This window comes from Meleagris gallopavo, chromosome 17 (assembly GCF_905368555.1).
Source record: "Meleagris gallopavo chromosome 17, MGAL_WU_HG_1.1, whole genome shotgun sequence".
NCBI lineage: Eukaryota > Metazoa > Chordata > Aves > Galliformes > Phasianidae > Meleagris > Meleagris gallopavo.
Genome location: NC_139420.1, coordinates 5,491,690 through 5,513,242, shown reverse-complemented (window position 1 = coordinate 5,513,242; position 21,553 = coordinate 5,491,690). Strand labels below are relative to the sequence as shown.

Below are 21,553 nucleotides of genomic sequence, written 5' to 3'. Positions count from 1 at the left end.
GGAAGCAGCACAGTCACGATGAAATAATACCTGCTCTTAGTGGTGATGTATTTGGAAGCATTGCTGGCTTTGTGAGCTCGGGTACAAAAAATAGTGGAAAATGTAGGCGAGGCTTTTGTGCTTGGTTTCAGTGGTATAAAATGGAGAGTCTCAATGAAAAAGCTTCCTTGCATTTAACCTGTCTACAGGCACTGTTTACTTTTCAGAAACAGGTGGTGCTGGCAGAAGGGAAAAACAGGATTTGGTTGGAAAGGTCTAATGGTGCAAAGTCCCAGCACTGCTGTGCTAGGTGTGTTCTTGTGCAAAGAGTGGCTGAGAAACATGAAGTGTGCTGAACAGCAGCCCTAGCTCAGCTGAAATGGGTTTGTTTGGCTCATAGGTGCTGGGTATAATTGATCTGAGCTGCCTTTGTGTATGAACAAATGAGCACCACAGCTAACCTTGAGAGTAAGGACTGGCAGCCCTGCCCTCAGCGTGCCGAGTCCCTTCACAGTGCTACTACATAAAAGCTTCACATCATTGGTGTAAACAATTGAAATATCCTGCCAGGAAGTTCTAGATGAGCCCGTAGTATTGGTAGCCATGAGGAAGCAAGTTCAGAACTAAACCTGACTGCTGGAGCTTGGCCGTGTATGGCTGGAAGCACTGAGGTTGAAGCATGGGTGGCCCAGCAAGTCTCCTTAATTACTGCTGTGAAAGGGCTGCTGGAGGTAATTGGTGCTTCCCCTTACTGAAAGTGAGAAGTAAGCAGAGTTGCCAGGCGGGAATGCTGGTTTTAGTGGCTCACATCAGTCAGTGCTTAAGAGATGGATCCATGGAGTTGGTCCATTGTTGGGATGACAGGTAATGGCCTGAAGTTGTGCCAGGGGAGGTTCAGGATGGGTGTTAGGAATGATTCCCAAAGAGGTCAGCACTGGCACGGGCTGCTCAGAAAGGTTTGGGGGTCACCACCCCTGAAAATGCTCAAGAACTGCGGGGATGTGGCACTGAGGGACGTGGGTAGTGGGCAGGGGGTGGTGGGTTGGGTTGGACTGGGTGCTCCTAGAGGTCTCCTCCAGCCTCACTGTGATTCCAAAGAGTTTGCAGCGCCTACAGCTCAACAGTGCGTGCCACAACCGCCGGGTCGTCACTGCAGCAGGGACACGGCCACGGGTCCATCCAGTGCTGCACGAGGAGGGCGTTTGGCCCCGAAGACCACGCGGGTGAACTCAGCACAAGAACGGCGCTCGGTGAGAACGAGAAAACTCCCAAATATTTGCGGGAATAGAGCCAGGAGACGATTTACAGAGGGCCGGGGCCGTGACGCCGTGCGGGTGGGAACGGCGCCGCGTCCCGCTAGGTGGGAAAGCTCGGAAATTAATAATAACAACAAAAATCAGGATTTTCAATCCTTCAGTCGAGGCTCGCGGAGGGGGCGGGAAGGATGCGGCTGCCGGAGGGGAAACCTCCCCTTCCCCGGGGCGGAGCGGGGCCTCCCTCCCTCCATCCCTCCCTCCTCTCCTCTCCCTGCCTCTCTCCCTCCCTCCTCCTCTCTCTCTCCGCCGCCACCGGAGCGGAACCGAAAGCGAAGGCTGCTCCGTGCGGCCCCGTGGCGGCCGAGGCCGCGCCCTTCCCCCCCGGTGGAGCGGAGCCGAGCGCTGCGCTGCCCGCAGGTCGGTGCGGCGGTGGGAGCGGGGCGGGCCCGGCCGCGCGGGGAGGCGGCTGCCGAGACAAAGCCGAGCCCGGGAGGGGCCCCGCTTCGCTCCGGGGATGCCGCGCTGCGGAACGGCGCTGCTTCTCCTCGGGGTTGCCCCGCTGCCCACCTGCGGGATGCGGCGGAGCCGTGTGGGAGGCGGGATGTGCGGTGAGCGGCAGGAGCCGCTGCGCGTCCCCGTCTCGGCTCCGATCGGGGTCCGGAGCCCTCCGCGGTGCTTTGGGCTTGCGTGGAGTTGGGGCATCTGCGCGCCTTTGCGGAACGAGCGGTCGGGTTTGGGGAAAAGCAGCCGGCAGAAGAGTAGAGCCCGTTACGCTCGGGTTGAGCGGCGCCTTGCCGGCCGTTATCAGATCGGGGAGGTAATTTGGAGGAGGCTTTGCTTTCAGCTCAGCCCTAATGGCCTTTAAGTGGTGTTGGCGGCGCGCGGTGCCCATCTCCTGAGCTGCTGCGTGCGGAGAGCCGGGAGCCGGGTGAGGAGCTGCTGCTGCTCCCCGCTCGTCCCAGCCCCGGGCCGGGCCCGGTAAGCGACGCTAACTGGTGGCATTGGGGTTAAAGATGAGTTTTGGTTCCCGTTGGAGCACGCCGCTGGGTTTCTTGCTACCACAGCGTTCCTGCCGGTGCTGGTGGCTTTTCCTGGCTCCACGCAGCGGGCCCAAGGCGACAGAAAGCGTTACTGCTCGGGCCCAGGGACCCGGTGTGGATGGACTTCTTTCCAGAGCCTCTTTATTTCGGATGCCCTCTGACTTCTGGAGAAGCTGCTGGGAGATTTTTTCCATTAAAAGTCAGGCAGGGATGCATATGGGCTTTGTATACCACAGTGACTAATATTTCTGGCAAGGGCCGATCTTGCCCGTAGGAAAGGAAACTGTGATCAGTGCCCCATTGCTGCCATGACCCTGCACTTGGCACTGGCACTTCCACTGCTGGCAGTGACTGTGGAACGCAGGACGGTGACTGGACTCTGCCCAGGGGGAGCTGGAACCACACTGGACACTGACTTCTTTTCTAAACAGCTTTTTGGGCGGCATGTGAGCTGATCCCCACAATGGGATGCGTGGAGGTGGTGATGCTGTTGATGCCACCGAGGTTTCGTTGCTTGATGCATGAGGGAAAATGTGTCCGCGAGGGGCTGGGAGCGTCCCTTGTCCCAGAGCTTCAGGGTCTGTGGGGACCCTGCAGGGTCACAGGGCTGTGTTGATGGCTTCTCCCTCACCGAGGCCAATTTTGCTCTCATTCATTTGCACTGAGCCACGTGGCCACGGAGTGAGAGGGAGGGATGCTGCCAGGGCTTCACGGACCTCTTCTGCTTTAATATCCCTCTCCTTGCTGAATTAGATGTGAGACTGATTGCTTCAATAATCCTGCCACAGCCGCGATGGGTTATACATGGATCGCAGCCAAAAGCCGGGCCGATAAATCATTCCTATACACCAGGCTGCTACATTTCCTGAGGATTTGCTGGGCATATGCTTTTTGCCTTTACATAAGGATCTGTTGGATTTCACACCAGAACGTGCTACTTTTCCCCATGCAATGAGCTGGGTGGGCGAGCAGAGCCCCCAGGCTGTATTTCTTCCCTTTGGATTTATTCCTCCTCACTGCAGCTATTTTCCTTCTGGCCAGTTAGATGGCTGCCTTCCTCCTCCTCAGCATCCCAGATATTTATTAAGGCAAACTGAGTGCACTATTGTTAGAGGTTATTCCCACATCCCTTCAGGAGGTGGATCTCACATTTGGGTTTTGTTTGGGAATGGCATCCCAGTACCCTCTAAAAAGACAGGTTCTGCAGCCACCCCTGTTGAATGCACACAAAGGGAGGAAAAAAAACCTCTGATTCTCCACCTAGCAGTTGTGAGGATGGTGCTGGGGTGACTTGTAACCTGTTACAGAGCCTCGACAAGCCTTCTTGAATTAATTAATCCTGATATATTTATCCTTTCAAGCCAATTAATGCCTGTGGACTGGGATGCTCAGTCCCAAGCGTTATTTCATAACTCAATTTTGCCATAGCCCAGTGGGATGGGATGGGGATGGCCATAGGGATGGATGGGCGGAGAGGCAGGGGACAGCCACCAATGGTGCTCCAGGGCAGGATGGGGCCCCCAGCACTGCCTTGTTTGGTGAATTTTCACTGGATAACCACGGCATGTGGTGAGGGTCTAGGGCACAGCTTTTGGGATCCATCATTGCTCTGACTATTTATACACGCAGCCTGGCAGGCTTCCCAACATGAATGGATTTGGATCCAGCCTTTCTGGTTTGGGACAAAATGGGAGCAGGTACCTAATAATTGTAATGTGCTTTTGAGAGTGCATTAAAACACACTGGTGTGGTCATAGTGGTTTAATGCATCCCAGTGTTGGGATTTGCCCTAGCAGCACTGGGGGAGTTTGCAGACATGGTTTTGCTGGGTCCCAGCTTTCTTGAATAGCAAAGCCCTGGCCAGGAATGGATTTAGCGGCGTTTCTGAAATAGTTTGTCCTTGTTGCTGCTCGCTGCCTTATTTATAGCTGTCACATCACCCGTGCTTCCCTTAAGCAGTGAGCAGCACCGTGCCGGAATGGCTGAGCTCTCACTTTAGAGCTGGGTGAGAAAACTCAAGTTTATAGACTTGCATTGGAAATGGCAATTAGGCCATTGGGAAGCCTTTGGGGGGGCTGCTTGAAGTTTTTGTACTTGTCCTATAATTGCTCCCAAGCATGGGAACTTCAGTGCAGGCAAACGGAGCTAATTTTAACCCACTGCCTCGTGCGGTGCAGAACACCCAGTGATGCTGGGTCTTCAATGCTGCCTTTGGGATGGTTTGGGTTCTTATTGAGCTGCCCCTGTGGCAACTCCTCAACCTAGAAATCAAAAGTAATGCAGGAGGGAAGGGTGATGGCTTTGCTGTGGCACAGGCAGACCTCCTGGAGCCCTGCTCCTTGCCCAGGCTCGCGGTGCTGCTGCCGTCCACCAGCACATATGGTCAGTGTCACATATCCAACATCGCACAGGGATTCACTGCAATGGCTTACAACTGAACAATCTGCTTTCCTTTAAAAAAAATATATATATCTGCTGATAATGCTATTGTTTTCTTTTTTATTCCAGAGTGCTGAAATCCCATTTTTGCAAAGGAGGCTATAGGGAACTCGGGGCAAGCAGGAAAACCCCCTGTGGATGCTCTGCTGTGGGTGGAGGCAGTGAGCCCCAGGGCAGATCTCACAGCTCGTGCTTGGTAAGGGCTCTGTACACCTCTTCTGGGGGCTGTTTGGCAAGATCTGCCCCCTCCATGCAAGAGAGCAGTGAACTGAACAACGTTTATACATTCATAGTGCAGACCCGAGTAAAATACATCTGCAGCCCCAGCTGTGGGTTTCCTATAGGGGAGGTGGCAGGGCTACTATGTTCAGGGGTGAGCAGTATGATTGCAGTGCTGGTGAGGGGGGAGGACTCTGCTCATTGCCACCCACTTTCCTCCACTCTTACCTAATATTTTACTTTAATATTAGCTGAAGCCATTTATTAGATGCAAAAGCACTTTAGGGGCTTGCTTCACGTGGGATCCCCCTGACACTGTGCTTGCAGGTGTCTGTACCCCTCGGAGCACCGCCAGCAGCCGGGATGAGGCCGGCAACCTCACCATGCCATCCTGCATCCCCAGCAGCTCGCCCGCTGCCCCTCAGCCCCCACACCACCACAGAGGGCCCGGGCTGCCGCTGAGCGCCAGCCGCCCCGCCATGGAGTCGCTCATTGTGGTGACCGAGTGTGAGGCGACGGCGAGCGAGGAGGAGATGAGCGTGGCTGCCGTGGAAGAAAGCCGGGAGCCCAGGGCGAAGCTGAACCTCTCCGGCCGAAAGCTGTCCCTGCAGGAGCGCTCACATCCGGCACGCTCCCCTGGAAGTGGCGACAGTGAGCGCTTCATCTACCCGTCCCTCCCCTACTCACCTGTGACGTCCCCACACTCGTCCCCGCGCCTACCGAGGCGGCCGACAGTGGAATCCAACCGCGTCTCCATCACGGGGCTGCAGGTGAGGCCCTGCTCCTGTCTCCCTGTCTCGCTGCACTGCTTCTTGCTTGGTGTTTTGGGATGGAATCCCATGGATAATGGGAGGGTGGTAGGTCCTGGTTCATGCCCAGCCATGCGGACAGCCCCACGTATGGGGACAGAGTGTATCCTAGGGTTAATGCAGTGGTGGGAGTGCATTTTATGTATTTCCTAAATGCTACCAGCTCCGGCAAATGTATTTTGTGAGAGTGGAGCATCTGGAATCCACAGCCCATCCATGCTTAATCTGTGTATGGGTGCAGTCAGATTCACTTTTTAGCTCCATGCAGCAAATGGAGATTTTTTGGTTTTCCCCTTAAAAAGGAAGAGATTTCCATAAAGCTTCAAGGGAATAATTGCACTGCTCACCACAGCCTTCTCAGCACCAACAGAATGCAGGCACTGAACATCTGCAGGACAAAATAAAAACATTTGGTGCTGGGTGAGCATTAAGCCCCCGGGTGCCAGTTGCCATCACTGCCCTTGGTGCTCTCATTTTGCATGAGCAGACAGTGCTGCCTGCCTGGTGCTCAATGCCAGTAATTAGCTGTCTATAAACAAGGCAGTGTGTGGCCACGTGTGGTTTATTGCTAACAACCTTAGCTTTTCAGCTCTGGCCCAAGGCCCGGGCTGCTGGCTGACTCGCCCTCTCTCCTGCAGGATTGCGTCCAGCTCAACCAGTACAAGCTGAAGGATGAGATTGGGAAGGTGAATATTTTTCGGCTTTGGGGTTAGAGTGGGAATTTGGGGTGGGAATGTGCTGGATTTGCTCTTGCTTTTAATCTGACATCAGTTGTGAGGTCAGCTCTTCACCATAGCATCTCCATTGGCTCCTCAGCATGATGCCCATTGATTTATTTTTTAAATAGCATTATTTTTCCCCTTTCCAACAAAATAGGGTATCTGAGCCTTTTCTTTGCCAGTCCAAGACACTGTGCTCCCCATTGAACCCCTGCATCACCTGGGGTGTGCAGAGGAGGCTGGCCTGGTGCTGGAGTGTTTTTTGGTTGGTCACCCACGTGTCCCTCTCTAGGGCTCCTATGGAGTGGTGAAGCTGGCCTACAACGAGGACGACAACACCTACTATGTGAGTAGTGCTGCTGCCCAGAGCATATGTTGGGAATGGGCTGGGGACAGGGATGGGTCTGCCTATGGTTCCCACTGTGTTTTTTTTCCAAACCCCACCAATTTTCCCCTCTGCAGGCAATGAAGGTTCTCTCCAAGAAGAAACTGATGAGACAGGCGGGCTTCCCCCGTAAGTGGCACCTGGTGATATGACAGCTCTGGGATAGGTGGCTCCTCAGGGGCAGAAGGGACTCCGTGCCATGCCTTATTTTTGCCTTCTCTGCAGGCCGCCCTCCACCCCGTGGAGCCAAAGGTGCCTCAGAGGGCTGCCTGCAGCCCCGAGGCGCCATCGAACAGGTTTACCAGGAGATTGCCATCCTGAAGAAGCTGGACCACCCCAACGTGGTGAAGCTCGTGGAGGTGAGCAGGGAGTGGCAGTCCTGTTGATGTTTTCCCTACTGTAGAAGATCTTTTATTCCCTCCTTTTACCTTCTCTTTTCTGCTTGGAAAGAGAAAAGCAGAAATATTTTACTTCCCTTGAGGATACAGATCAGTTCTGGGGAGGAAATGCTTTCCTGTGAGTTCTGCAGCCACGCTGCCCACCACCCACTGACAGCCTGAAAAGGTCCATAGGAAACAAAAATGAGGAATAAAGGATGTGCAGGCTGGAATTAATTTGCCTGATGAGTCAGATGATGCTTCCTGTGTGTTTGAAATATTTATTTCCAACAATCTCTTTCCTCTTATTTATCCCCCACCTTGTGGGTAGAAGCTCTGAGATTAGCAGAGCAAACCCACGCAATTTTAAATTAAAATGTCACGAGCAGGACCTGAGAGCGGTGGGTGCTCACGACCTGCCAGCACCTCCCTCCTTAACACCTTGAGCCTCCGGGGGCAAAACTGGGCAGCCTGATGAAAAATCAACAAATCACGGCATTTATCTTGTGAGGCAGCTTCTTGCATTGTTCCATTTCTTCTCTGCGTCTTTTGGCAGGTGCTGGATGACCCCAGTGAGGACCACTTGTACATGGGTAAGTGCCCACAGGTGCTGTTGGTGTGGGTTCCCACTGCATTTTGGGGCAGCTGCATATGGGCCTGGGTCTCCATAGGTTTATTTTAATGTATTACCTTCATAAATTCATCATTAAAATAATTGCTTTTCTACTGGGACCATGCTTGCAGGAGCTCACACCTGTACATAATCAGTAATCACCATTCCTTTTCTGTTTCAGTGTTCGAACTGGTGAAACAAGGGTGAGTTTCCCCACTGTGGACGTGGTGCTGTGTTCGTGCCTGGCTCTGCTCAGCATTGTGCTGCAGCTCAGTCCTCTTACCTTTGCAGCCCCGTGATGGAAATCCCCACCCTGAAACCTCTCAGTGAGGACCAGGCTCGGTTCTACTTCCAGGATCTGATCAAGGGCATTGAATACTGTGAGTGCAAGCAGCACGGTGGGACTTGTGATTTTTCTCATTTCTAATCCCTGTGAAGTTGGCTCCTGCTTTCCTTTGTCGCATCCCTTGTTTCCCCTTGGATCACAGTGCACTACCAGAAGATAATCCACCGGGACATCAAGCCTTCCAACCTCCTTGTGGGGGAGGACGGACATGTTAAAATTGCCGACTTTGGTGTCAGCAATGAGTTCAAGGGAGCTGATGCCCTCCTGACCAATACAGTGGGCACCCCTGCCTTCATGGCCCCAGAGACGCTCTCAGAAACCAGGAAAATCTTCTCTGGAAAGGTATTTAATAGCAATTTGGTTTTGTTTTTGTAATGACCTTCTTTGTACCTGCAGGACTAAGGATGCTCTTTTCTCTCTGCAGGCTTTAGATGTCTGGGCAATGGGAATCACGCTGTACTGCTTTGTGTTTGGGCAGGTAATGGTATTCTTCAGCATTATCTGTGCCTGTATCCTGTGCCTGGCTGCATTTTGGGGGCAGGAGCTGCTCTAGTAATGTGATCATTTTTAATCAAATGTTTTATTAATTGCTTAAAAAAAAAAAAAAAAAGTTCTTGTAGTAAGAAACCTTCTGTCTGATCCACATAAGCTCCTGCTCAGAGGTCGCTGCTTTTCTCACTGCTCTTTTTCTTTGTGACAGTGTCCTTTCATGGATGAAAGGATCCTGAGTTTACACAATAAAATCAAGACCCAAACATTGGAGTTTCCAGACCAGTAAGTAATCAAAACAAAAACAACAACCAACCCCCAAACCTCCAGCCCTTTTTTTTTTTAAAGCACATTCAAGCTGTCAGCCTGGGCAGATGCAGCGTCAAGGCTCTCCTGGCCTTGTGCACCAGGGATCACACTCCCCATTGCCCAACATGGGAATATTTTGGTTCCTGGGGTGGTTTGGAGAGGAAGACAGCACTGTGCCCAGGTCTTGTCTCATCTCTCCACTCTCTCCTCCCAAGGCCAGAAGTTACGGATTTCTTGAAGGATCTGATCATGAGGATGCTGGATAAAAATCCTGAATCGAGGATTTCAGTCCCTGAAATCAAGGTACCGAACTGAAGCTCTGGTGGTGGCCATGGCTTTACTTCCACGGGGTTCTCTTCATTTGGCTTTTTCGGGCTCAGTTTGCTTGCACCAGGTTAGGTCCTTCTGCATGCCCAGGGCTCCCGGGGAGGTGAGTCCCAGCTCTTTCCCCTGCTCCGGGACCCGCTCAGTTTTGGGACCATTGGTGCCTACAGCAGTCGCAGGCAGTGGAAATCCCCTGAGCCCAGTATTTCCTCTGCTACCAGGCAAGTACCTTGCAGCAGCCTTTGGCAGGAGATTTCTGGCCCTTCGCCCCTGCGGGAACCTGGAAGGGGCGAGAAGCTGAGAAAATGGAGACGAAGGTAGGGGGAAAGGATGGCGGGGTTTTGCTGAAGCGTTCCGTGCTCCTCCGGTGGCTGTCCAGGACGCCAGCTGTGCGGGCAAGGAGGAGAAGGGCTTTGTGCCCGGATTAATTCCAGTCTGAGACCAACGGTCTGGAGAAAATCCCCTCTGTAAGATGAGAGTGGAAATAGTTCTTCTGCCATAAAACCCACGGGGACGTGGCATTGCAGTGCTGTACATCACTGAGGTTATTGAATCGCGTGCTTTCTGCTCTGGGCTGAGCCGTTCCCGGCTGTGCCACAGTGTCTCTCCCCTGCTCCCTGTATTTTGGAAGGGTACAGGCACCATAGCTTGGGTGAGGAGATGCATTTGCCAGGCCTGTGTGGTTGGAGTTACAAAAAAGAGGCAATCGTCCCTGACAGGCTGTGTTATTCATTGAAGTTGCACCCGTGGGTGACCAAGAACGGAGCGGAGTTGCTGCCCACTGAGGACGAGAACTGCACGCTCGTCGAGGTGACGGAGGAGGAGGTGGAGAATTCGGTCAAGCACATCCCCAGCCTGGCCACCGTGGTGAGTGTGAGCAGAGCAGGAACTTGTGGGCACACAGCCCTGGCTGCAGTGGATGAGCAGAAGCACAAGAGTAAAGCAAAAACCTCCCTGCTGTCAGGAATGGGGCCTGGCCTGTGGTGGCACAGGGTGATGGTCAGTCCCTGAAGCACCCATCAGTGGGTTGCAGGTCTCTGCTGCATTGCTACTGCTGTATTTACTCAGGGTGAAATCCTGGTCCAGGGCGGGGATCTGGTCAAGAACGTGGACAGAACGAGGAATGGGTGCAGGGGCTCCTGCTGCCCTGCACTGCCCTGCTGGCCGTAGCGTTTCCTTGAGACAGGTTTTGTGGGCAGACCCTGCCTGCAGCTATTTTGATGAATTCCTCTGGTCTCTTTTTGAGCTCATGGACTTCATTCCCTACAGCAGTGCGTGGTGATGAGTACCACAGTGTAACCACAGTGTGGAAAATTAAATCCTTTTGGGTTTTGAACCTAATGATTTCCTGCTCGCCCTTATGCTAAGAGAAACAGTGATGATTTGCAGCTCCCTGGTGTGGTGTTGTCTAGGGCTAAAGGCAGATATGTTGGTATGCAACTGCACTTTTCTCTGCACAAGTTTAAAAAATAGCCTTTGCCCAAAGCGATCCCAGCAGATGGGGGTTGTGTGTTTTTTTTTTTTTTCCCCATTTCACCATTTTGTGATGACTTGCTGCAGAGAAAGGCTGCTCAACTCTGCTGTTCCTCTTGGAAATCCAGGTGGATTCAGCCCATCTCAGGGCAAATCAGGGCAGTGCGTTACTGGGAACCTTTTTAAATAAAGCACCGCCTCCGGCCCAATTTGAATTTTCCTATTTGCATTTGTTCCTCTAAATTCCCCTCCAGCACCCGATCTCTGTGCACTCAACCACGGGTGTTCCGCTCGAGTGCCAGATGCACGTGGCTTTGGTCCTTGCATAAATGCCTTCCCCTCGGGACCCTGCTGGCACACACATCTCACACGTGTGAGAGCTCTCAGTGCTGAGCAGATAAATCAGCCAGAAAGGGAAGAGCAGCAATGAAAACGAAACTGGGGGGTTCCCATGTGTCAAGAGAAAACAGCATTGCTTCCTTCCTTTCCCTGTCCCTTTCCAATGAATTTTCCTGCTGGGTAAATAGGGATTTGGATGCTGCTTTCGCTTTTGAATGAAAGCAAAGCAGTGCCACCCTGACCAATCCCACCCTGGTCTTGCAGATCTTGGTTAAAACGATGATCCGGAAGCGGTCCTTTGGGAACCCATTTGAGGGCAGCCGGCGGGAGGAGCGTTCGCTGTCGGCCCCTGGAAACCTGCTGCCGTAAGTGTGGGGTGCCTGCAGCCTGCCCCGTGTGCTGGAGAGCACGTGGGTGGGATTTGGGGCTTCAGGCTTTGAGTTTTCTTTCACTCAGGGCTATGACCCAGATATAACGTGCTCTGTCCTTTGTGGGATCTGGGTGGAGCTGGTTTTTGTATGGCTGAGCATCCTGTCCTTCCCGTGGGCTGCAAGGTGTCTCCTGGTACTTCCAGCCTAACGGGGGATCTCGGTGGGGAATGCGCTCAGGTCCTGAAGCCCAGGGGTGGGGAAGGCACTGGGATCACCTGCTTTTTCCCCTCTGAAAGCAGGAAGCAAGGCAGTGAGGATAACCTGAAATGCAACGACTTGCCCAACGTGGGAGAGGAGGAAGTCCTTTCATGACCAGCGGCTTTATGGTTCTGTTGAGCTGAACTCGGTCCGGGGCACTTCATCGAGTGTGCAGCTGAGGATGAGTGGCATTAACAGAGCCCCCACCACCCCCAGCATGACACGGCGCTATTTCACTGTAATGCTGGATGTAGAGTTTGCATAGCAGCATGTTTAAGACATCCGACTACCGTACCTGTCATTGACCATCTCTGATTGCTTGGACTTCTCATGGGGGGAAAAAAAAAAAGATGCTGACTGATCCCAGATTGGTGAGGGATGGTGTTGAGCAGGCAAACCAAACTGCGTTTGGAACTGCTTTTGCCTGGTTTTCATGCCAAAGGGATCTCCCACCATCCCAAGGGCAGTGTGTGCCTGCCTTGTGGGTGCACGCAGGACCGAGAAGCTTCTGCAGAGCGCAGCAGTGAAACCACACTCATGTGCTTTGAGGGTTGTTGCATCTATTTCTTGTTGTTTGGTTTTGGTTTTAACTGATGCCTTTTTAACTGCATGAGAACAAAGCAAAAACCACCTTTCCAGCTTTTTTTTTAAAAAAAAGGAATGCCTACCTTTTTGTGAGCCAAGATATATTAAGCAGCATCTTCAGGACATTCAGAAAGTGAGGTGAAAGGCAGGGTTTGAGGATGCTGCCTCTCCTGAGGTCTCAGTGTTGGGTAAGTTCAGTATTCAGTTTATGAAGGAAAAAGGTTCTTAAGGGCTTAAGTTCAGTCTGAACTATTTTTGCTGCAGACACTAGAGTGAAAGGTGGTGTTCAGCTGAATGTTTTGAACAGCAGAGGAAGAACTAACAAGAGTTTGTTTCTAAATCTTTTACTTGATCTAGATAGCTATATTAAATATAAAATTCAGGGTAAAATCCTTCACTTCCATGTACATTACATGGTTTACTACGATTAAAAACTAATAAAACGTATGCTATTTTTTAAGTATAGACTTAGGGCTTGCTTAGAACTTAAGATCTTAATGAAATACCTAGATTAGCTAGTGTTTTGGGTTTTTTTTTCTTTTCAAAGAAACCTCTGTTTTCCAAACTCTTCATTTGGACTCTGGGGCCAATGCTGTGTATTTTTTGTAAGTTCATTACCAGTAATTGTGAATGCCTGTGGGTCAGAGGCTTGCTAGTAAATTAAGTGAATGCCTAATTAACAGATTGTTTCTTATGAAGAGCTCCTTCACCTGCAGTCAGATTACTCTGATCATTTTGTGGTGCTTGTTTAAAAACAAAAAAATCTCTGTTGTGATGGGAGAGCCTCTGGCTTCTAGGCTCACATTCCCAAGGCCTCAAAGCTGGAGGACAGCATGTAGGTGAGCTGTGATATCAGGGCTGGGCTGAGCAAGGGGCTCATTAAGTACATTTGGTTTGGTGGATCATGGAGCTGGGTGGGCTCCTTGTCTCAGTCTCCTCACTGACGGGGTTGTGCTGGATGAGGGAGGATTCAAGCATCCCAAGTGTGTGAGGTACGGCTGATCTCTTTGCCCTGAGGAGGAAGGCACTATAGGAAAGGGAAGTTTTTGGTTGCTGGCCGTAGCTACTGTAGGCTTTTAGGACGTGACTGTTCCCTTGTCTTCCGTGATCTTGGCACTGCCAGCAGCACAGCACTGTGGCTCCTGGCCATGGTCATGGCCCAGTAATTCCTCTTTATAGTGAGTCCTCATTAAATTCAGGTGGTGTTAGCAAGTGCACAGGTGCCTATAGAACTGCCCCAATAAGTCTGATCACCTGAAACTATGCTTATCCTAGGCTGCAATTAATTAAGGAAAGATGGTGTAGCTGGCCTCTCCAAAGCCAGTGCCAGCAAGTTCGTGGCATAGGAGCAGCACTGTGGAGTTTGGAGCCATAAGACACGCGCTGTTTTCCTCCCTTTTTAGTCCAAGGCCGTGCCAAAGCCCTGCAGCTTCAGCTATGGGAAAACCAAACAGGTAACTGGGGTGCCAGCACTGCTAAGGCTGCCTTCTCCCATCTCTAAACAGGACTTTCTCTTTGTGGAAATAGTGACTGGGAGTGGGTGGTTTGGTTCTATACTTTGTAAATGGGCTTATTCTGCCAAAAAAAAAAGGAAGGGGGGTAGGGAAGGGAGGGATCTGATTACTTGTAACTGGTGCGTAGTGATGTGTGTGGTGTGTTTTTGTTAAAGGTGAGTGAGCTGTAGTGATGCTCTGTGCTGAGTATCTCCAGTCGGTGATGTGGCAGGTACCTAGCAGTCAGTTTAAATTTACTAAACAGCCTTGCCAGGTGCAATGCAGCTTCTGAACAGAATAGCCTGTCCCAGTTCCTCTGTGCCCAGTCCCAGTTACTCAGATATTAGCATAGATTGGTGTCTTATGGCCAGTGCAGACTTGGTTCATATGGATCCCAAAAGCTTGGCTCTTGATGCTCTGGTAGGGCTGCAGCCAAATGCATGGTTTTAAAAGAAACTTGATGTAGATTTTCTAGTTGATGCATTTTGTTGAAAGCATAAAGCTTGGATGTGTGAGGAAGCTATGTCTAAATGCATGACCTGTTAAAGAAGCTATACTGTATATGTAAATCTGCTTGGTTCCCTGTCTGCTGTTCTTTAGTAGTAAAGCTAGCTTCTTTCTTACAGTGAAGTAAATATTTTGCTTGTGCCTTGGAACTGGGTTACAGCTTGATTTCCCCAATTCCTCTCCTTTCAAGCAAGCCCAGTGCTGACTGTAGAGTTAATGCTGGGTACTCAGCCTTTTTTGGCTCAGAAAGCACACAAGAAAGTGCTAAGGGGAAACCAGGCCTCTTGTCCTGAGTGGTTTTGGTTTTTGTTTTTTTGGGGTTTTTTTTTTTTTTTTTTTTTGGTAGTCCCTTCTTTCCTGTCAGGCAACTGATCTATTTCTTTTCTAGAGTCCTGAACTATTGCAGATTTTTATACTCTTTAATGACCAAGGCTTATGTTTCATTCCTACCCTTTTATTATGCATTTAACTTAATCAGGTGTATCAAGTTTAAATACTGTGTATTTACCACTTTTAAATTATATTATCTAAGAAGAAAACAACTAAGTGTTTTTCCACACAGCTGTTCAAGCTTCTCTGTATGAGCTGAAATAAATGATGTGCAACCAAACCCCAGTTAGTTAATCAAGGGGAACTGTTATCGTATTTGATTGGTTTTTATCAAAGCTACGAGATTTTGCTTGTTGGAAGAGGAGTCTGAAAGCACCCTCCTATGTTACTACAGTGTGGTTTTTGCTGGGCATGGTTAAGACCACAGTGGATTTCACACTGAGCCATTTCTGTGCACAGCCTGGAGAGATGACTTGGTCCTCAACTTAGTCCTCAAAGCAGCAGCAAACAAATCAAGAGTGAAATAAAGCAACCCAAAGCTAGCTTTCAGTACTCCAAGAGAGCTGGTAGAGAGTAACATTTTATGAAAAATAAATTCTAGCATAGTGGCATTAGCCAGACAAAACAGAAAAGAAATCCTGTAGCCAGTAAGTTATTTACCATGGCACAATGGAACCAGACACTGCTTTGTCTCAGGCTGTAGCCACTAGAGCTTGGAGATGCCATTAAATAGCAGGTCATCTCACCTAAGCATCATGATCTCTGACAGCAAGAGACTGCTCTTCCAGGGTTAGCCAATGCATGGCATGGGCCATGTTCCCTGTAAGGAAGAGTCAGTGCCTCTTTAAGGGCTTCATCACTGTTACCAGTGAACTCGGGAAAGGACTGCTGAAATGACAAGGACGGAGCAGTGCCTGTCCCAGGCCTGCTGGTGAAGATGTCTATGAAGCCACAAGGCTCTGTATGGGCTTGGTGCAGTTAACCTGGAAAGAACAGACAAGGAGCAGATCCAGTTCTCCTCTTTGGTTCTGGCCAACAAAAGGTGATGAGTAATGAAGAAGGTTCCTTTCTTAGATTCTGTTACCCCTTCCTTCTAAAGGAGGAGTAGGTCTCACAGCAGGGTTACAGTAACATTCACAGCATCCCTTCACATCCAGTTGGTGCAGCAGCAGCAGGAGGTCAGGAGTCTGTTCCGTACGTCTCATTTGTGCCCTGCTAGGATCAGAAATTGTACTTCTCTGCCATAAAACTTTGCTTTCTCCCCCTTTCTTTTACACAAAACCCTTTGCACAGGAAATCTCTGCTATTGGATTCAGTAAACTGCCAGTGGCACCAGAAATGCTCCCTCTGCAGCATCGCATCCCACCAAGCACAGGGCTGCAGACCACAGCTCTGCCCACAGCACTAGCCAAGCAACCCCACCTGGGGCAAGAGCAGGGCTAAATCCTCCTACTGGCTCAATGGGTTGCTCAGATTGTGAATGCAGGTGTAGCTGTGGCTGACAGCACACTGGATTTGGCTGCAGCAGCAGGAACCTCCAAAGGCTTTGGGGGGATTTGATGGAGGCAGAGCTGACTGTAGCTTGCAGGAGGCAACTGCCAAGAACAGCAACCCAAAGAGAGATGCAGTGGGAGCATAAGTTCTCAAACATACACTTCCCTAAGAGTGGTTGCCTAGGAAACATAATATTGTTTCCAGTGCTTCTCTCAACAGCTTCGAGGTAAAAATGAGCCGCTCCAAGGAAGATAAACCTTCCTCACAGCTGCGGTATAAAGTCTGTGTGTGATATGGACTCTGTACATCCTGTTTCAGAATCAAAGGAGGAAACAATTGTGCCTCCATTCTGCCTTCACTTGTGCTTACCAGTTCGTAATCCTCCACGTATTTGTACTTCTTCTCCCGGTAGTAGTATCTCTTTTTCATGCAGTACAGGACAACGATATCACACAGCACTGTTGCCTAGTGGAGATGCAAAGAGTTTAAGACAATGATTCTCAGAACTCAGCTGCTAACACAAAGTTCAGTGCAAGTGCAGACTGTCACTTACCACTCCAAACAGAGCTAAGCCAGAGCCAATGTTAATCATTGTAGGAATTACATCAAATTTTCCTGCCTGGAAGACAGTTACAAGAATGATGACCGTTTTACAGCATCTCTAAAAGCTCTCAGCCCACAGCTTCCAGGAGTGAAGCTGCCCTACCTTTCCAAACACAATGATATCGAGGCGGATGCCATAAGCTTTGATAAGCGTTCGCGTTTCAATGCCGCTGCTCTCCTTGTAGTATTTTGCAAACCTGGAACAATAGGGCAGGTTAGAGCTCAGCTGAAAATTCTGAGGTTTCTTGTATGATTTTCATGCAACACCCAGGTGTGTTCCCAGTCCCGAAAGGATGGGCTAAATGTTTGTACATGCAAGCAAGCACGTAGGGGAAAAACCTAGAACAGGTGAGTTTAGGACAATTATTAGCAGCCAACTCAGGAGACCTCTAAAGCATAGGGAGGGGAGCAAGTCAGGATAGTGGGAAGACGGGATGAAATTCAGCTACGTGAGAATCATCCCCTCAGATGAGCAGGATGCTGCAGGAGCGCAGGCAGCCACGAGAGGGCAGGGAGCGAGAGAAGCAGCAGAGCTCAGCTTGGCACACGGAGGCAGTTCCTGGTCTCGCACCACATGACTTGCACACAAATGATACAGAAAAGGAGTAAGAACAAATAAGTGAGATCAGACTTACTGCATCACGTGGTTTGTTACGCCAGGAGGAAGCAGAGAAAAGGGGAGAAGAGGAAGGGCCTGTAAGGGGAGGCCTGGAATCTGCAAGAGCACCTCGGAGCCTGTGATACCCAGCCTGCCTTGTCTGACACCCCAAAGCTGCTGGCACAGTGGGGTATGGCAGAAAGATATTCTTGCTGCACATCAGATCTCTGACTGACAGAGCTGCTTTCTCAAGGTCAGCTTTTCCCTTGCCTTGCACAGTGAAGGAGGACCTTCAGGCTCCCACCCTGCTACCCCTCAAATTCTGCCACATCAGCACACCCCATAGCAATCATTCCTTGCACTGACACGCTGTGGGAGGCTGGCCCCAGTGGTCACCTACATGCTGAAGCAAACATGACTCAGACCTCGCAGTCAGTGGAACTTCCTCTTTTGCTGTGGTTTAAATAGCAGCAGAGAAAACCTCAAAGTGAGCTTTACAGCAGCAGAGAAACTCCAAGGACTGCCTCCAACAGTCAGAGGAGAGGGAGCAGCCTGGAACGCTGTGCCGATGGCAGACTGAGCCATGAGGACATCGGGGTCCCTTCCTCACTACATTACCTGAAGTTGTACCCGGGTGAGACAGTGTTGGCAGAGTCCTTGTTGTCCAGGCGCCGGAAGGAATACCTGGGCACGCAGTGGGAAGCAGCTCTGTCGAGGTTGCAGTCCCAGTTGATCTGCAGCCCCATGACCCCACCCTGCAGAGCAGAGAGGAGGAGGCACCGAGTGATCCAAGAGCCTGGGCACTCTAGCATGGGGCTCCCAGACTGACCAAAACCCCAATTATTGGCCCATGTCCCAGTCCCTTTCCCATTGCTACAGGAGGACTTTGCAAATATCCCCACCCAAGGCCAATTACTTGTTTCTGCTCCCTACGGCCAGAGCAGCTCTCCATTTTGCAGATAATCCATGTCCTGTGGTTCATGCCACCAGGTGAAGAGATGCCTATCCTATGCAGATGAACCCCAGAAAAGATTCTGCCAAGTACCTCCACAGCCATTTCCTGGAAGTTCTGCCCTGCAGCTTCAACTATTTTCCCCAGACGAAAGATAGGGCAGAAGGGATCTGTCTGGGCATCATAGATGCAGTTCTTGAGATAAGTGGAACTGAAAGTGGGGAGGATGTTTCGCCTGCAGGGGAACAGAGAGGACATCTGCTGCATCCTCTTCCACTTCTCCAGCTCCCCTTTACTATCTGAGAGGCCAGGCAGTGCAAAGCTTCACACACTGCTTACTTGCTGAAGTTGAACTTGGGATACCAAATGTTGTTCTTTACCAGAATGGTGAAGTTCTCAGCTGCTTGCAAGAATGCCGGCCTGAAAAGCAATAGAAAAAATAAGTTCCATTTACATTTTCAGAAACAAGGTCTTTGATGCTGCAGGGCCTTTGATTGTAACTTCTTCAGCTTTTCCCAGTAGAACCCCATGGGAAAAAACACTGGCTGTGGCAGGCTGGCTGTGTTGTGGGCCTCCCCTCAGGAGAGCTAACACAGGGTAGGAAGACAGCTCTCACTTGGGTATGTGATTGTCATCCTCCACAGGGCACCATGCAAAGACTTCACAGGTCTTGATGCTGCTGTTGTATGGTATGCACGCCCCAGTCTGGATACCTGGAAAGACAAGTGGATAGAGGTACTCCCAAACAAAATAAGGGGCAGTATTTGCCTTACAGAGAAGTATCAGTGTCCAATTCCCCCACTGTCTTCCACTGTAGTGCAATTTCAGAGAAATGACTATTTTCTGTCAAATCCTCACCCAACACAGTCTCTTCTAGAAGAAAAATCTGAGCTTCCTTTTCAGTTCTCTTAGGTATGAAAGAATGAGAACAAGGAGACTCAATGAAATACTGCTTCCTTCACAAGAGCAGTACTATCACCACGCAGTGATAGCACAGAATGCAAGGAGCTCCTGCAGCAAGCTTCCTACCATTGCTGTGGGTGCTGACATATCCTGGAACGCAGCTGCTGTTATTGTTGCACTCTGTGTTATCATCTGGAAGCTGGACAGGAACAGCAATTAAATAAAACTCTACAAACTCTTCCTTCTACACTCCCAGCCACGCTGGGCAAGGTTAAAATGGATCCTTTACACACCTCTGGGCAATGGCCTTGGCTCTGGTTCAGTGTGAATATCATGTTGGTCATGATGAACACAGCATTCTTCTCCTGAGCACACAAAACAAGAAGGAAATTTAAGAGTGACGATCTGCAAAGCATATCCAAAGCACTGCCTCCAAATGTCTATGCTAACAGAGCTCAGGGAGTATGAATAATAACTAATAAAGCTTACCCAGTAATAAATAATAAAGCTCACCTGCTTTATTTTCTACATTCTCTTGCATAAAGGCCATGCTGGAGCATGGACATTGGCAGAGCAGTGACTGTTTGTTAGAAAACCCATCCCCTGCATGTGATTCATACCTGGGGAGGGATGACGTAGTCAGCTACATCCCAGATCCTGGTTCCCAAGGTGGATGTGTTTGTCACTGTCACTCCTTTCACCTTCGTGGTTACAGAACTGACCACAGAATCTGTTTCCTGGTAGCCCTTCTCCCACAGAAAAACCCAGCTGCAAGATAAGAATTGTAAGAAAAGGAAAATAAAAGGCAAACCACATCACAAAACCCAGCTAAACACCATGAACAAACACAGGCAGGAAGAATTTCTCCTTTTTTTCATGTCTCCTGCAAAGGTGAGCCCAAACAATTTCATAGTTAAAAGCCATAGGACCAGCAACCTCCCTCCTGGTTTTTTCAAGTGGTTTGGCAGCATTTCATTACTGTGTAATTACACACACATCCTCCCACTCCCACCAGGTGAAGATGGGTTCACAAAAAGGCTGTGATGCTCTCCTACAGACCCCAGGAAAACAGTTCAGCTCAGTGCGGCCCGGATGGTCCTCACTGCTGCTGAGGTGGGTCAGGCCCTTTGGTTCTGCTTTATATCTATTTCAAGTATTAAATGAGACAAGATGAAACTTCCTTTCACCAGGTGTAGGAGGAATGAGGAGTTATAAGTGAAGCCCTGCTGGTGAGAGGAGTGGGAATGTGGGAAGCAATCCAGAGCTCCCAGTGACTGACTTTTCCCAGTGATGCAGCTTAAAGTTAAGTAATCATCCCAGTTTTAAGGCTATCTACTGCAAAAGCTGTGAGGGCATGTGCTGTCCGTGATGGATCGATGTTTAAAAAAAAAAAAAAAATCAGGACAACTGGAAATCAGGTTAATTTTATGGTTTAAATGGGTATTTCATACATTATTTTTAGGATCAGAATCACGAAGGCTGGAAAAGAACTTCTAAGGCCACCGAGCTCAGCCCCAAACCACCCCGTTAGCCACGTCCATCAGTGCCACATCCCCACGGCTCCTGACCGCCCCCCGGGGACGCTGACCCCGTGCTCAGGGAGAACAAATCGTTCCTAATATCCAACCTTTGTGGGCTGGAGCAATCCAAACCAAGCCGACAGCACACAAGGGCGCCGTGTCAAGCACACACAGCACAACCTTTGTCCCCGTGAGCAGGAAGGGAAAGTCAACAACCCCGCTCCTAACTTCGTACACCCCTGAAGCCCTCCGTCAATCGCCAGCAGCGACTTCCCGCCCGCACAGCCGCCCAGCCGAGCTCCCCCCTCGCTCACCCGATCACGTAGGCGAGGATGGCGAGCTGCACGGCGCGGTTGATCAGCCCGACTTTGCGGCTGCGGATCAGCACGATGCGGGGGGTGTCGTACTCGAAGAGGAAGCCGCGCACGGCCCCGCAGCACGCAGCCATGGCGGCGGCCGGGGAGGGCGGGCAGCGGAGCAGCGGCACCGACCGCCGGCCCAAACGCAGCGGGAGTCGGGATTCCCCAGCTGCGCTCCGCCAGCCCTGCTGCTCGTGGCGGAGCGCTCGGGCGCTGCCCCCGCTCAGTGCCCGCCCCGGCGCTGCCCTCTGCCCGGCTGGCGCGGCGGGGCAGGTTCAGCTGGGAATCGGGGAAAAACTTCTCCTAAAGAGCGGTCAGGCGCTGGAATGGGCTGTGCCGGGAGTTGGGAGGGGGTCACCGTCCCCAGGGGTGCTAAGGAACCGTGGGAATGTGGCACTGAGGGACGTGGGTGGTGGGCATGGCGGGGGTTGGGCTTGTGAGCTTATCTTAGTGATGTTTGTTGT

The 21,553-nt window shown here is 50.7% G+C and overlaps 2 protein-coding genes across 10 annotated transcripts; one reads left to right on the top strand and one right to left on the bottom strand.

Moving 5' to 3' along the window:
* The first annotated feature begins 1,450 nt into the window (after positions 1–1,450).
* CAMKK2 (calcium/calmodulin dependent protein kinase kinase 2) lies at positions 1,451–14,975 on the top strand. 6 transcript variants are annotated; one of them, XM_085238915.1, is made up of 18 exons: positions 1,452–1,652; positions 4,784–4,910; positions 5,261–5,703; positions 6,381–6,428; positions 6,754–6,807; positions 6,924–6,975; positions 7,072–7,205; positions 7,780–7,816; positions 8,018–8,039; positions 8,128–8,216; positions 8,325–8,524; positions 8,607–8,660; positions 8,883–8,956; positions 9,196–9,283; positions 9,526–9,621; positions 10,043–10,171; positions 11,381–11,481; positions 11,784–14,975. In XM_085238915.1, the coding sequence occupies exons 3-18, from the start codon at positions 5,317–5,319 to the stop codon at positions 11,857–11,859; spliced, it is 1,641 nt and encodes a 546-aa protein (XP_085095041.1). In that variant the 5' UTR covers positions 1,452–1,652; positions 4,784–4,910; positions 5,261–5,316; the 3' UTR covers positions 11,860–14,975. The 6 variants fall into 6 exon arrangements, 5 of the variants coding, with proteins under 5 accessions (XP_085095041.1, XP_010718412.1, XP_085095044.1 ...); XM_010720110.4 differs by having other exon boundaries at positions 1,452–1,843; XM_085238916.1 differs by having other exon boundaries at positions 1,454–1,652; positions 11,787–14,975.
* Positions 14,976–15,227: 252 nt separating this feature from the next.
* P2RX4 (purinergic receptor P2X 4) lies at positions 15,228–21,422 on the bottom strand. Of its 4 annotated transcripts, none has more exons than XM_085238925.1 (13): positions 21,045–21,422; positions 19,831–19,978; positions 19,504–19,575; positions 19,337–19,409; positions 18,924–19,020; positions 18,647–18,727; positions 18,401–18,542; positions 17,974–18,110; positions 16,861–16,954; positions 16,708–16,773; positions 16,524–16,619; positions 15,799–15,875; positions 15,228–15,643 (listed from the first exon to the last, which is right to left on the bottom strand). In XM_085238925.1, exons 1-12 carry the CDS (start codon positions 21,176–21,178, stop codon positions 15,840–15,842), a joined length of 1,176 nt encoding a protein of 391 aa, XP_085095051.1. In that variant the 5' UTR covers positions 21,179–21,422; the 3' UTR covers positions 15,228–15,643; positions 15,799–15,839. The 4 variants fall into 4 exon arrangements, with proteins under 4 accessions (XP_085095051.1, XP_085095052.1, XP_085095049.1 ...); XM_085238926.1 differs by having other exon boundaries at positions 15,799–15,872; positions 21,045–21,421; XM_085238923.1 differs by having other exon boundaries at positions 15,228–15,875; positions 21,045–21,420.
* Positions 21,423–21,553: the final 131 nt, after the last annotated feature.

Bases quoted from the DNA above. Each gene is read 5' to 3' on its own strand.
- CAMKK2 (XM_085238915.1), top strand. From the start codon at position 5,317: ATGCCATCCTGCATCCCCAGCAGCTCGCCCGCTGCCCCTCAGCCCCCA. The intron at 5,704-6,380 runs GTGAGGCCCTGC...TCTCTCCTGCAG, and splicing joins TCTCCATCACGGGGCTGCAG to GATTGCGTCCAGCTCAACCA. The intron at 7,817-8,017 runs GTAAGTGCCCAC...TTTCTGTTTCAG, and splicing joins TGAGGACCACTTGTACATGG to TGTTCGAACTGGTGAAACAA.
- P2RX4 (XM_085238925.1), bottom strand. From the start codon at position 21,178: ATGGCTGCGTGCTGCGGGGCCGTGCGCGGCTTCCTCTTCGAGTACGAC. The intron at 18,728-18,923 runs GTGAGAGCTGTC...ATTGCTTTTCAG, and splicing joins GATGACAATCACATACCCAA to GCCGGCATTCTTGCAAGCAG. The intron at 16,620-16,707 runs GTAAGTGACAGT...CATCTCCACTAG, and splicing joins GCTTAGCTCTGTTTGGAGTG to GCAACAGTGCTGTGTGATAT.